Here is a 14,338-nt window from a genome sequence, read left to right as displayed (position 1 = left end):
GTCCCCCACCCCACCCCCACCCGATTGCAGAATTACTTTTAACCATATTCCTTTTTACAAAATTCTGAGGTTGTGACCTGAGAGCACTACTAGCTCTAATGGGTCTTTTCCTCTACCTCCAATGTTGGTTGTGAGCATGACATTATATTTTTTTGTCGTAACAATAGACTTAATGTGGAACTTAAAATAGGACATGTTCAAAGTAGCTTGAAAATGAAAGGCTTTGTCTTTTGGAGGTGGGGGTAAATCACACTCTAAATGTTAGAGTAAGATTTAAAAAACTGGTCTACAAGCCAATTCTTTTTGTAGCTTTTGCCTCAAAATGTATAACTAGGCATTCATTTCTGTAAGAGATTTCAGAGGCGGACACTCACTCTTGTTTTTCATAGTAATTGCCAATGAGAATATAATTAAAATCTAGGAAACTTTCTAAGTTATGCTTTTTTCGCCATCTGCTTGCTTTGGGGAAGAATAGAGTAATGCAACTTAATGATGGGTTGGTTATGATTTATAATTCCATCATATAAAATATACTGATCAATAAGATAGGTAAATTTTACACCAACGTAAGGCTTACTATGGCTGACTTCAACCCTTACAGGATAGGTTCTCAATAGTTTGGTTCTCACAAGTACAATAAATTGGGAAATTTCTATCACAATACTTTGTGTAGGCTATCATTTTTAGTGCCCTTCTAGGTGTGAGGTGGTGTTGAATGAATCATCTTATATACATGCTATTTAAATATTTAGAACATTCCAGTTAATAATTTTAAGTCCCTGGGCCAGAGATTAAGTTCCAGTACAGAAATAAGGTGTTTGCCTTGTGTACAGTTCATCCCTGGCATTACATGGTCCCCCAAGAACCACCTGAAGTAAATATCCTGAGTGCAGAGCCAGTTGTGGCCAAACTCAAAAAAAAGAACTTGAAGTTGCCTGGGAGGATTTTGATTATGTTTTTATTTTACCTGAGTGCAGCCATTCTGAAAATAAGATATATTAACATAACTTATTACAGTATATCGTATCAGTTTGACTTACTGCGCCTACTTTATCAGGTATTACCTCTATAAGGACAAAATGGTATGTTATACATAGAATTTAGTACTATTTATAGTTTTAGGCATCTTGCTATGTTAAAACCTGTCTGCAGAAAAAGAAACCCATTTTAGTCAAATTTATCTAGTACAGAAAAGATCTTGGTGTTTGTTGGCATTCTAGAAATAAGGACCCCCAAAAAACCTCATAGTCATGCATTTGAGTTCCAGAGTCCCATCTGTGTTTCTCCAACTGTTCGAAAACATTCTTGGTTCTCATCTTTTTTCCTTTTCGTTTTGTGTGTCATACCTGGAGATACTCGGGGGTTATTCTTGGTGGTGCTTGGGGGACCATATAGGATGCTGGGGATCAAATACGTTACCTTCTATCACTCTCGCCCCATGTAAACCAAATAAATATTTAAACACTAGGTTTACCTTTTGAGCTAATTTTTCATTTTGGGGGCCACACCCAGCTGTGCTCAAAGCCTACTCCTGGGTTGGAGACCACGTGGGGTCCTGGGGATTACATCTGTACCAGCCGAGTACCTAATCATCCCAGCCCCTTTTATAAACATTTTTCCAAAAGCAGTGTGAAAAGGGCTTTACTGAGTTATTTCAAGTGAGAAGTTTGGGGAACTTCATACTGTACTATGGTCTTTTACTGTTGCCCAGCTGGGAGGAAGTGGTCACAGGTTGGTTGCTTATTAGCGTAGCTGTTCAAGTCAGTCCAGGTTATCTTTATCTACAATGTGGTTGGGGGGGGAGGGGGTGGCTCCTACAGCCCCAGCAGTGCTCAGGGCTTTCCTTGATCTGTGTTCAAGGGACAAACCCAGGTCAGTGGAATGTCAGTACAAACTGCTGTACTGTACGTATGGCCCCTACAACTGGTCACTGTAAAACCAACTGAATCAAAATAACAGCAGGCCCATTGGGAAGAAAAAGCAATTTTATTTCATGTTTCAAATTACTTTATATTAAGTACTTTGTTTTTAGAATATCATTTGGGTTATTATCAGAATTTAGAAAACTAGCATTCTGCTTAAAAATATCAAAAAAGCAGCCAAATTATAAACAGATGCGTACAACTCAAAATATTTTATTTTTGGCCCCATACACTTTAAAATTTTACTATTGGGTTAATTAGGATTTATAGTAAGACATGTTATAAAGGTTAACAATATGCATAAGATTACATATTTTGCACTAGTGGCCCTCTGGGTTGCATGTTTAACTGATGAAAAAGAAATATGGTATATTACTATAGTCAGGTTACAAAATTAGTGAAAGCCAAGATGCTATCTACAGCTAAAGGAACCCTGTAGTTACTCTTTGGGTTTATGAAAGTTTCATACTGCACTTCACATCTCCTTAAAAAAAAAGAAGTGTCTTAGCAGCTTAAAAGGTTTTCAGTTATATAAAATTTTTATACTAGGAACTTTGAAATAGTTTACAACCAGACCAATTTACATACACGGAAACTTTTATCACAGGGCAAACTTTAAAAACAACTGGCCTTTAAAATTAAGCCATAGCATTTAAGAGTTCATGGTCACTTTACATTCAACAATTTCATATTAAAATATTCTATCTTGTAGGTTAAATGCCCCCCAAAAAACCCTTTACATATGCTACAAGTTTATCACATATTTACATGGCTCTTTCCTAGTTGTTTTAATTTTCACATTACATAGTGTCCCCCCCTTTAAGCAAGCTATTCCAGGAATGATTTGAGGTCAGATCACTGAGAATCGCTTGTGCAGTGCTATAATACAAAAACGTATTTCAAAAGCTACTCAGTGATTACCAAATACTGTTTATAGTCTATAAAGAATGGTTTTGGTGCTGTTGGCAAGCACCCACCAATTCCACTCCAAGAAGCAGGCTCATCGGAGTATAGTCTAAATAGCTTCTAGTGCACTCTTTTCATACTTGCTACCATAGTTTACTAAAATACAGCTATTCTCAGGAAAAATTCACATTTTCTTTCAGCAGTGCATCAGGTTATTGGCTTGTAACTGGTCTGGGTATGACTAAAATATTAAGCTTTGAGAATAAGCTAATTTTCAGTCCCTTAAGTCTTAGTAGACCAACTACATCTCCTGGTTCATAAATGAGTCTTAGGTTTATTTCTCCACCAAAAATAGAAAAAATTTATTCTTTCACCATTTTGCAAACATAAATGGCTTACGTTATTCAATTGAAAATACTTAATACAAAATACAATTATTAGTATTTTAAATGGCACTGTTACATTACCACAGTGCGCAAGACGTTATTTTCTATGTTAATTTGCAAATTAATTTCCTAGTGAATGTTTTAAACCAACTCACCCTTAAATATATAACTAACATTGAACATTAGTACTATTATACCTGTACTTTAAGTAAGGTTTTAAGTTGAAATGTCATTATTTCCTTATCAGAAGGATTAAGGGAAACAGGAACCCAGTGGCTTGGTGGTTTAGGAAGAACGCTTGGTGATGGTGGTTCACTAAATTTGGCTCCAGCATAGTTCTGACTAGTTTGAGACTTAAAAAGTAAGGTGGGACTTGATAAGCCAGAGTTCCAATTCTGATTATTTGAAAAGTTTTTGTTCTTCCCCCCATTTTGCATGGCCTGCCATGCAGCTGCTGATGCGTTGTAAGTATGTCCTCTTTCCTTTTTCTTATGAACAATCTTCATCTGGGAATTCTGATCCTTGGTCTTCTGTCTATTGAGCTGTTGTTGGTTCTTACTAACGTTTCTAGGTTGAGGGCCTGGAATGTTATACCTCTCTCCACCACCCATCTTCAGTTTGTCACCTACAAGTGAATGGAAACAAAAGTGGTCAGTATAACTACAGTAAAAGTTAATGAAACTGTTAAGATGCTTGAAGAGTCCCAACTTACAACTCCAGAAACCAAAATGTGCGTGCTATGCAGCTGCTATAGCCAGATTTTAAGGGCCAGCCTTTATTACCCGTTCTAAAACAATACAAGCTTATCACGAAAACGCCAATCATAGGGTTATTACTTTAGAAAGCATCCAAAGTCTACTCCATTTTGCTGTAAAAGTTTTATACCTTTCAGTCTGCTTCTCGGATTGCAGGGTCTCCACTACCTGTCCTCTTCCTTGTTGCCAAGCCCAGGATAATAGGTGTTGCTTTCTCACGGCTCCTTTCCTTTGTCTCAATACATTAGTTTTCATGGGCCGATCTGCCGAGTTCAGCCTAGGAGCTGAGGCCAACATCTGAGTCTCCTCAGCACACAAGTTGGAGAGAAGTCCTGGCTGGAAAAGCAGAGGTGAACGTCCGTTTTTTCCCTTTTGAAAACCCATGAGAAAAGGCCGTCCACCTCTAGCGAGTTCACGCCGCAGAACAGCTTACTTCCGGAGCTGGAGCACGGGGGTGCTTAAACTTCTCTGTCTGACCTCAGAACTCGCAGCGGGGGGTCGGGGGGTAGGGGTGGGAACTGAGGAGCTCCGTAAGTGCCGGCACCCCGCGCGCACGCCCCGAAATGCTGTCGATCCGGGTTTTTGAGCCTTTACGGCCATCCCATCCCAGCTCCGGTCCCATCCCCACTTCCCAGCCTGGGCCGATACCCCGCGCGCGGCTCCCCGCAGCCGCCGCCCAGGGCCACGTCACGCGCTTCCTCCGCGGGCGGCAGGCCCGACGCCCGCCCAAGTTCCGACCCCACTTGCCACCCGCCGTCGGGGTCTCCCGCCCGGGGGTCGCACCCGACACGAGAGCGCCGCTCCCGGGCGCGCACTGCCGCCCGTCCTCTCGGACAAGTTCCGAGTCCGACAAACCAAGCGATACAACAACTAAGCCCCCCACCCCGGGTCGCGGCGCCAAGGCACGACGACGCGAGCCCGGGGAGCCGGGGGTCCTTCCGACGGGGCCGGGCCGGAGCGCTCGGGGTCCGCGGGCCGCCCGCCCCGCTCCGCTCCGCTCCTCCGCCGCCAACAATGGGGGCCGCGGCTGCCAACATGGCCGCGCCCGCCGCGCCGCCGCCACTCACCGACTTCAAGCTCGGGCCCGCGGCGACTCCTGCTCGGCGTCGACGCCCCCCTCCCCTCCCCGGGAGAGACGAGGCACGGAATGGACGGACGCCACGAACGCCGATGATCCAGCTGCTGACCACCTTAGCTCCACCGACCGACCTCCACCTCCTCCTCCTCCTCCTCCACCTCCTCCTCCTCCTCCTTCTGCCTCTACCGACAAAATGGAGGCGGAGGCGAGAGCACAAGCCGGGCCGGAGGCGCAGAGGCCAATCAGAACAGACCGGCGCGGGGCCCGGCCAATGGCGCGCGAGCCACCGCCTGTTGCTGGGGCCGGCGGGGCCGAGAGGGAGGGAGGCGGGGGTTACCGAGGGTTTGAAATCATCCCCCAGAGGAGCATGTCGGGAGCAGCTACCGACCGGGCCCCGGCGGCCTCCGCCCGGCTGGCCAGAGACTTTCCTGGAAGGTCCTGCCCAGCGGCTCCCGGCTCGCCCGGTTGCCGAGAACGCGGCCTCTCCTCCCAGGCCCCGGACATCAGCACCGGCCAGTCGCGCGCCCCCGCTGTGCGCGGGTCGGGGCTGCGTCCTCCTGCCTGGGAGCCGCCGCCACCAGACACTCCCGCCTGCCCGACCCCTAGAACCCGGGCAGCGCCCCTGGGCACAGACCCGCCCTGGCTCCTGGGTCGCCGAGTTCAGGGCACAGAGCCCGGGCTAGGGCTTCTCCCCGGGTGAAAGACGGTCAACAAAGTTGCTCTAGGAAGCCCGACCCCTGCCGACTCGGCTCATCCTACGCTGTGTAGAGAACTTTGTAGTAGTCTGGGGCTCCTTCCCGACCTGGCCGGTCCTCTCCAGGTCTCCCCTAACCTTCAGGGAGTCTTTTAGCTCCCACGCACCCATACTCAGGCGCACACGCACACTTGGCCATCAAGGGGCCAAGTCAGGTTTGAGTATTTTCTTCTGAAACCCAGAATCACACCTGGAAGACACACCCGGATGTGGGGGTGGGGGTGGGAGAGGGTGCCCTTACTTCCTTTTCTGCCCACTTTGTGATAGGGAGAAGAGTGAAGAAAAAAGAAAAGAGCAGCTTTTCTTTTTTTTTTTTTTTTTTGGAAAAAAGGGTTGAACAACTCCAAGGGTTACTGAAAGAGAACACCAGGAAATTTCTGAGTTACAGAATTTGCCTTCAGGGGACCATTCCCCATTATTCACTACCAACAAGCTGATGGTTCAAGGTGAGGGCCCAAGGATGAGGTACTACTTGAGCCCAGTGGTGCTGGGGACCACCTAGGCCACCCCGAAGTGCCTGGAGCCTCAGCTATGCTGGGGAACGGGGCTTGTGCGCATCAAACTGGAGATCACATGTGTCCTAGCCCCTATACTATGTCTCCAGTCCTAATAATTTGTTTCTAAATCATTTTTTTAACTCGTTTGCTTGTTTGTGGGGTTTTTTTTGGGGGGGGTGGGAGCCACACCCTATAGTGTTCAGTGACTCCTGACTGCACTCACATTAATCCTGGCTGTGCTGGGGACCATATGGAGTGTCAGGGATTGAACCCAGGTGGGCTGCATGCAAAACAAGCGCCTCCCCGCTGTTCTGTCACTCCAGCCCCTGAATATTTTTGTAAACCATTATGCCCGTCCCCTGGTTCTACCAACCTTAAGTTTTCTTTTAAAAATTTAAACTCCTGCGTTTTGAAAGAGGAATCTTTTAATCAAATTAATGTGGTAAAAAAAAAGTTAAATTTAAAAGTAAATAAAAACGTAAAATGTGTAGAAGAAATATTTTTTAACGTAAAGCTTTCTGGTGCTCACACTCTATATTATGATGTTCAAGGTAAACAATTGTTAGCATAAGCTATTTCCTAAAAATTTAAGAAGCTTGATCTGGGTTGTTACTTGTGGGGGGATGTGTTGGGGGGTGAGAAACGGGGGTGAAGAGAAAGAGAGATGTGGAGGCCACTTCTAATAGTGCTGGGGGTGAGGGGATCATTTGATTCTAGGGATCAGAAACCAGGGTCTTGCACATGTAAGGCATGTTCTTGGCCACTATGCTACATCCCAGGCCTCTATGTTATTTAAAAACAAAAACAAAAAAATACAAACCACTTCTGAGAGGCCCAGGGAAATAGCTCAAAGACTGAGTATGTGTTTTACATGCAGGAGGCCAAGTTCAACCCCCAACACTTCATGAGCCACCAAACACCACTGGGAGCCAGGCTCAGTTCCACTAGTGGCATGTGACTCAAAAATAAACAAGCAAGCAAAAGGCTGAACGCCATGCACTAGGATTCCAAAGCCCAGCTTCTAAGCTTCCTAAAGCACCTGCATCTGAGTCACCTCTGGTGCCTCCCTAGGGTTTGAAAGGTGCTTTCCCAGAAAAGACACGCTTCAGATTGGGCCAGTGGACAATGTAAAGGCTTCATCCTACTGTCTAGTTGAGCCAAGTTCTTAGGAGAGTCAGGGTGCCCTGAGGATAGCACTATGAAAGTGTTAACCACGTCACAGACTGCCAGGAGCCTCATGGTGTATCTCCAGCCTTATTTTGTCACTTTTTCCCCAGTGCTTACAACAACTCATACCTTGAACAACAAAAGCATGACTCCTCAGGACATCTGGTACAACCTCTGCCTATTCTCTGATTAAAGTCAGTTCCACCAACACAGCTCAGGTCTCAGTTCTCAGTTTAAATAGAAAAATATCCAGGCAAACAAGCAGCCCTTAGGATGTAACTCAGCCACCAATGCTGGGAGACCCATGTACAGTAAACAAATATAACACCAAACATTTATCTAACAAAAATTTACCTAATGCTCTCTTTGAGACAGGCACTCTGCCAAGCTCTAGATTACAACAATGAATGAAAATCCATTTCAGCCCTGAAGGAACTCAAAAGTTTTCATTATTTTTATCCAGAAAAAGCAGGTGCCTAGGGACATTTCTTTAGGTTGTTGGTATGGTTTTTGGTCTTTTTGTTTGTTTGTGGGCCACACATGGTGTGCTCAGGGGTTACTCCTGGCTCTGCACTCCGGGATCACTCTTGGTGGGCTCAGAGGACCATATGTAATGCCCAGGATCAAACTTAGGTTGGCTGCATGCAAAGCAAGTGCCCTGTACTATCTCTTCGGCCCGGGCTTTTCTTTTAGAGAGATCTTGATCACTTGACATCCCGTTACTCATCGATTTGCTCGAGCGGGCGCCAGTAACGTCACCATCTGTCCCTGTTGCATACTAGTGTAGCCCAGTGGCGTCTGCTCGTTCTAGGAACACAAAGAGCCTCAAACTGATCATTCAGGGTCTTGACAGAGAAGTCTGACCATCTTGTAGGTGGGCGGCCACACAGTCTTTTGACGTCCCAGGGAATTCAGTTGGTAACGGCTCTAGTCCAGTGGTTGGCTCCAAATCTCATTATGTGTCCAGCCCATCTGATTTTCAACGCCTTGGCAAATGAGACAGCATCCCTGATTCTTGACCGACGATGGAGGTCGGAACTCCGGATTGCTTTCTCTCATTTGAGTGAAGCGTGATACTCCAAGCATAGCTCTTCCTTTTTTTTTTTTATTTTGTTTTTTTGGCTTTTTGGGTCATACCCGTCGATGCACAGGGGTTACTCCTGGCTCATGCACTCAGGAATTACTCCTGGCGGTGCTTGGGGGCCATATGGTACACTGGGAATCCAACTTGGGTCAGCAGCATTCAAGGCAAATGCCCCACCCGCTGTGCTATTGCTCTAGCCCCACCCCACCCCCAAGCATAGTTCTTTTGATTCCTCTTTGGGAAACCCTAATAGCGTTCTCATCCTGTTTTCATAGGACCCAGGCCTCTGAGGCGTATGTTAATACAGGAAGAACAGTGGAATCGAAGAGATGTGCCTGGAGTCAGAGTTTCTTCATCCTCTTAGCTATTTAGAGAGATACATCCTTGAAACCTGTCCTAAGAGTAAAGTGGAAGACCGGCTTGATGCGCTGATGTGATCTGATGTTCAGGGCTCTGATCTTGTTGCCAGACCAGCATCCAGGCACACACACTTCCACACACCTTGAAACCTATTTTCAGACAATGCATCTGCTTTGTTCTCAGCTATTTACATACTCTTGGGCAATTGCGAATCTATTCTCAGCATGACACTCATTTTAATCTCATTACTAAATGAAGCAAAGAAAGTCAAAGCTAATCCCCAGGTTCCCTTTTACTCTGGCCTGGGGATTCTCAGGCCTGAATTCCTCTGCTAAGAATCAGCAAATTTGATGATGGGTGCTTGGGTGTTCCAATGACAACTAAAAAAATTGTACTACAAAACATGTTGTTTGGCATGGAGTTATTTTGAAATAGCACAATTTTTTCAAGTGCATTATTTCAAAATAACCCCATGCTAAACAACATGTTTTGGAGTACACACACACACACACACACACACACACACACACACACACTTTGTCTTTCTTGTCTGAAAGCAAGAAATAAAAGTCCTATGTGAAAAATGTTCATCCTGAACCAGGAGAAAATAAATTATTCTCATCAAAGTTGGACCATCAAAGCAAAAAGAAATCTATACGGAAGCAGGAAAGATAGTAAAGCAGCGAGGGCATTTGCACGCGGTCAATCTGAGTTCAATCTCCTGCACCACATATGGCAAAAATAATAAAACCAAATAAAGTAAAAAGTGGCATTGAAGTGATAGTACAACAGAAAGGGCACTTACCTTCCATGGTAATCGATAGCCAGATGTGATTTTTCACAACACCACAAGAAACAAGGAAGATAAAGGGTAGGAAGAAAGGTCTGCAGTGGCGTTTGGTGGCCGGGAGCCGCTTTCCCAGGCTCTTCCGGACAACAGGCGAAGGACGAAGGACGGGTGACGTAGACTCTCTTGGTGTCTTCTCTATTTCCAAGTCTTTGTCTTCCCCTTCAGTCTCCTGCCTCTATCTTCCTCAGTCTCTATCTTTCTCTGTCTCACTCTGTCTCCTGGTCTCTAGTCTGCTGCCGTTGTCTTCCTTTTATCTGTCGTCTTTCTCCTTTTAGTCTCTTGCTGCTCTCTTCCTCTGCTGTTTTCTTCTTCTCCCCCTGTCTTTCTTTAGTCTCTATCCTCCTCTGCGTTGTCTTCTCCTTCTCCTCGGCCGCTATCTTCCACCCCCAGCCCCTTACGCCACAGTTATATAGGAATCATGTAGGGTGGAGATATAAAGGTGGGTTGAACATTAACAGATCAACAACAACAAAAACAAACAAACAAACCAAAGAGGTAAAAGACCACTCCTTCTCAAAGACAAAATCTCATCTAAGGAAATTACTCAAGATTACTAGGAGATCTGCCCAAGGACGGGATTTCATCCAGGGTGTATTGCTTTCTCCTCAGCTAGTAATCCACTTAAACAGTCATAGTAAATTTACTTCTTAAATTTCTAGCAACATCATTTTGTATGAGCACAGTAAGAGATTATTAAGCTTAAAGTTTGGCTCTTCCTGGGGATATCTCACTATATATTCCAGACCATAGTCCTCAGGCCAGGTTCGCCTTCCTAAGCCCAACAGAGTTCTTATTCAGTTACCTCTTTTTGGAGGTCATGACAGAGTTTGTCCATTACCTTGCTCTTAAACTTATAGTTAAGTATTATGGCACTTGACCTGGCCCATTTCAATGCCAGGGTAGCTCACAGCTTGCCCTGGGTCCATCAGTCCCTCGTCGGGACCCTGCTCTTAGAGTGCTAGGAATAAAGGGCAACTGAGGCTTAAGTCAAGTAAATATGGATGCCCAGAAGTAAATATTATTTTGGAGTCAATTAACTCCCATGTTACATAGTATAGCATCAATTGTCTTCCTGTGTCTATACAAAAAAGACATTGCTAAATAAAACATACAACTGATATAAAGGAAAGAGAAAGCAATATAGGATTATTAGTTGTGCCTCAGTTGCACTGTTGTAGGAGTGGCTCAATAAACCTTAAGGTCCCTGCCGGAGCAGCAAGGAAAATCCAGCAATACCCAATATCCAATCAGATTCAGTCCCTGGCAACCCAGATTGTTGTTTCTTTTTTTTTTTTTTTGCTTTTTGGGTCACACCCAGCGATGCTCAGGGGTTACTCCTGGCTCATGCACTCAGGAGTTACTCCTGGCGGTGCTCAAGGGACCATATGGGACGCTGGGAATCAAACCCGGGTCGGCCGCGTGCAAGGCAAACGCCCTACCTGCTGTGCTATCTCTCCAGCCCCAACCCAGATTGTTTCTAGGCCCTCTAGAAGCATAGAACCAGGAGTAATGCCTGAGCACTGCTGGTTGTAACCCAAAAACCAAGAGAAAGAAAGAGAGAAAAAGACAAAGAGGAAAGAAAGAAAGAAAGAAAGAAAGAAAGAAAGAAAGAAAGAAAGAAAGAAAGAAAGTGCGAGAAAGAAAAAAGAAAGAGAGAAAGGAAAGAGAAAGAGAAAAACCAAGAACAGACTCCAGGGGGGCAGGAATCTTGAGCACTGAGTGATGCCCCTAAGCACCACTGGGGATAAGATGCCAAAGCTCTCACAGAATCAAACATTGGCTTACTAGCTTATTACCTTGGAAGGAAAGTGTGTGTGTGTGTGTGTGTGTGTGTGTGTGTGTGTGTGTGTGTGGTTTGTGTGGGTGTTGGGGGGGATGTATGTGGTGTCAGGAAGTTAACCTGGAGCCTCTCACATGCAAGACAAATGCTCTAATAGCAGAGTTATGACCAGTTAATACTATTTTAGGAGACATTACTGGGGCCTGCTCGAGGCAATCGATGATTAACAGGATGATTTGTGATTTTTTGTGATTGTGAATACTATTTTATGTGGTGTTCCACACTGAAACCACCCACGTCCCAACTTGGGTTATGTGATTCCTTTCTCTTACATCACAAGACTCTCTCCTCTCTGGAGAAACCTATGTTCTCTCTTGAGCACATATTCTTCTCTCCTCCCCTTTTAAAATTTATTTTATTTATTTTTTTAATTGAATCACCATGAGATACACAGTTACAAAGTTGTTTATGATTGGGCTTCAGTCATACAATATCCCAAGACCCGTTCCAACTACCAATGTCCCTCTTTCGCCTTTTAGAAAAATATTTTTATTTTTCCCCAAATATTCTAAGTTATTCTAAGTATTCTAAGTTATGTTTGTCATTCACTTCATCGCCTCTATTATAGCTCTTTCTCTTTTAAAACAAACAAACAAACAAAAAATCCTCTCATGTGCTGAGCTGAGTATCTTTATAAACAAATCTTCATTTCCTTAAATATATTTGCTTTAAATAAATTCCTAGAGGTGAAACTGCTGGCAAGACATTTGATTTACACCCCCATCATTAGGGTAAAAGTCAAGTCACAAGCTTTTGACTTTGAAGATACAATTCTCCCTCCTTGTTAATTATGGTTATTTAAGGCTGCTTCTCTGACATCAACTTTAGGAGAAGTGGGTAAATCTGTTCAGGAAGGGAAATAATTAAAAGAATTTCAACAATTACACATGACATGGGCTGGAGCGATAGCACAGCGGGTAGGGCGTTCGCCTTACAAGCGGCCAACATGGCCGACCCGAGTTCGACTCCTCCGCCCCTCTCGGAGAGCCTGGCAAGCTACCGAGAGTATTCGATATGCCAAACACAGTAACAACAAAGTCTCCAATGGAGACGTTACTGGGCCCGCTCGAGCAAATCGACGATCAACGGGAGGGCCTTTACCTTTACCTTTACACATGATATCAGACCCTCTTTAGATGCCTGTGAGACATCTCTTTCTTCAGAGAAATATAATGCCAGTAGTGTCTCCTTATTCCTCATAGTCAACTGTCAATTTGGCAGTTAATGAGCTATAAGACATCTGGAATCTTCCACTGACTCAGGCAAGTATGTCCTCTGGCTGATTACTTGGGTTTGGAAGACACGATGAGTCAAGCTTCCATGGCCCAGGAGCCTGTGTTTGGGCACAGCAGCAAAAACATTACAGACTAACATCATTTTAACAGATGACAAATGCTGCTTGGTCTAATTGTGACTTCTACTCGTGGGAACAGCAGACAGAAGAGTCTCTACTGAACCACATCCAGAGAAAGGTGAAATCATTTGCCAAAGACAAACTGACTCCAGGTCCCCTTAGCTGAATTTTTATGCCCTCTCTCCTTGCCTTTTACTGACATTATCATTATTGTACTTAGTTATAAGCAGTTACCTTATGAAATTCAAAGGGATAAACTTTTCTGTGTCTGGAGATTATACCCAGCAGTGCTCAGGGTATACTCCTGGCTCTTTTCTCAGGGATTATTCCTGGCAGTGCTGTGGGGACCATTTGGGTGCAGGAGAACATTTGGGTGCAGAAGCTGTGGGGACCATTTGGGTGCAGGAGAACAAACCCAGGTGCAAGCCCAATGCCCTACCTGCTGTACTATTGCTCCAGTACCTAAAGGGATGAGCTTTTGAAAATTCCAAATGTACCCCCTCATTAGACAACCACAGAAGTATAGAGCACTGTACTATAAGCACGGTATCCTAAGCCATTTTTATGTATTGTGTTATATAATTCTCACCACACCCCTTCTGAGATTAGTAGTATTATTTATTTATTTATTTACTTTTGCTTTTTGGGTCACACCAGGCAATGCTCAGGGGCTACTCCTGACTCTGCGCTCAGGAATTACTCCTGGCGCTTGGGGGCCATATGGGATGCTGGACAAGGCTCTACCCACTACACTGTCACTCCAGCTCTAGTTAGTAATATTATTATCCCCATTTTACAGCTAGAAACTGAAATTCAGTGAGGGGAATTCACTGAACACACAGAGAGCCTGAATCCAGGTTGACATGTTAGAAAACCCTCTGCTCTAAGCCACAGTGTCACACTGGCATGATCTGCAGGGCTCATAAGCATACCAAGTGTTCAGAAAGCAACTGGCTCTTAAATTGGAGGGAACTACCCATCTGAGTCCAGGCTCTCAATACAGTACACTTGCTAATTTATCCTTAATGCCCATTAGAAAAAAAGCAAAGGCAAACTGGAGCTTTAAGGATCTCCCTTAAATGGGATTATTCTTTAAAGCATCCTGCCCACAATGAAATAAAACAATGAAAATACCCTGAGGAGAAGCAGGCTAAGAGGAGGCTTCTGCAGGCCAGCTAGAGTAGCATTTCCCTCTACAAAGAAACTGCAGCCTTGTGAACTGAGCAGCAGGAGGTGTCAAAGAGCCCAGAAAGATGCCCAGGAGAGAACCAGCTTTGCTATCCACCACGCCAGAAAAGCAGGAAGCTCTCTGACAAGACTTCTGGCCCAGGGCAGAGAGATGCTTTAGAGGTTAAGGCAGCCTCTGTACCATGACATATACCTGC

The 14,338-nt window shown here is 44.8% G+C and overlaps 1 protein-coding gene across 1 annotated transcript; it reads right to left on the bottom strand.

The window, feature by feature from the left end:
* Positions 1–1,967: 1,967 nt before the first annotated feature.
* PNRC2 (proline rich nuclear receptor coactivator 2) lies at positions 1,968–5,188 on the bottom strand. Its single transcript, XM_056123116.1, has 3 exons — positions 5,037–5,188; positions 4,100–4,305; positions 1,968–3,839 (listed from the first exon to the last, which is right to left on the bottom strand). Exon 3 carries the CDS (start codon positions 3,823–3,825, stop codon positions 3,406–3,408), a length of 420 nt encoding a protein of 139 aa, XP_055979091.1. The 5' UTR covers positions 3,826–3,839; positions 4,100–4,305; positions 5,037–5,188; the 3' UTR covers positions 1,968–3,405.
* Positions 5,189–14,338: the final 9,150 nt, after the last annotated feature.

Source organism: Sorex fumeus, unplaced genomic scaffold, assembly GCF_029834395.1.
Source record: "Sorex fumeus unplaced genomic scaffold, SorFum_2.1 ptg000047l, whole genome shotgun sequence".
Classification (NCBI taxonomy): domain Eukaryota; kingdom Metazoa; phylum Chordata; class Mammalia; order Eulipotyphla; family Soricidae; genus Sorex; species Sorex fumeus.
This window is presented reverse-complemented; position numbering and strand designations above follow the sequence as displayed.

Excerpts from the sequence above, each read along its gene's own strand:
- PNRC2 (XM_056123116.1), bottom strand. The coding sequence starts at position 3,825 with ATGGGTGGTGGAGAGAGGTATAACATTCCAGGCCCTCAACCTAGAAAC.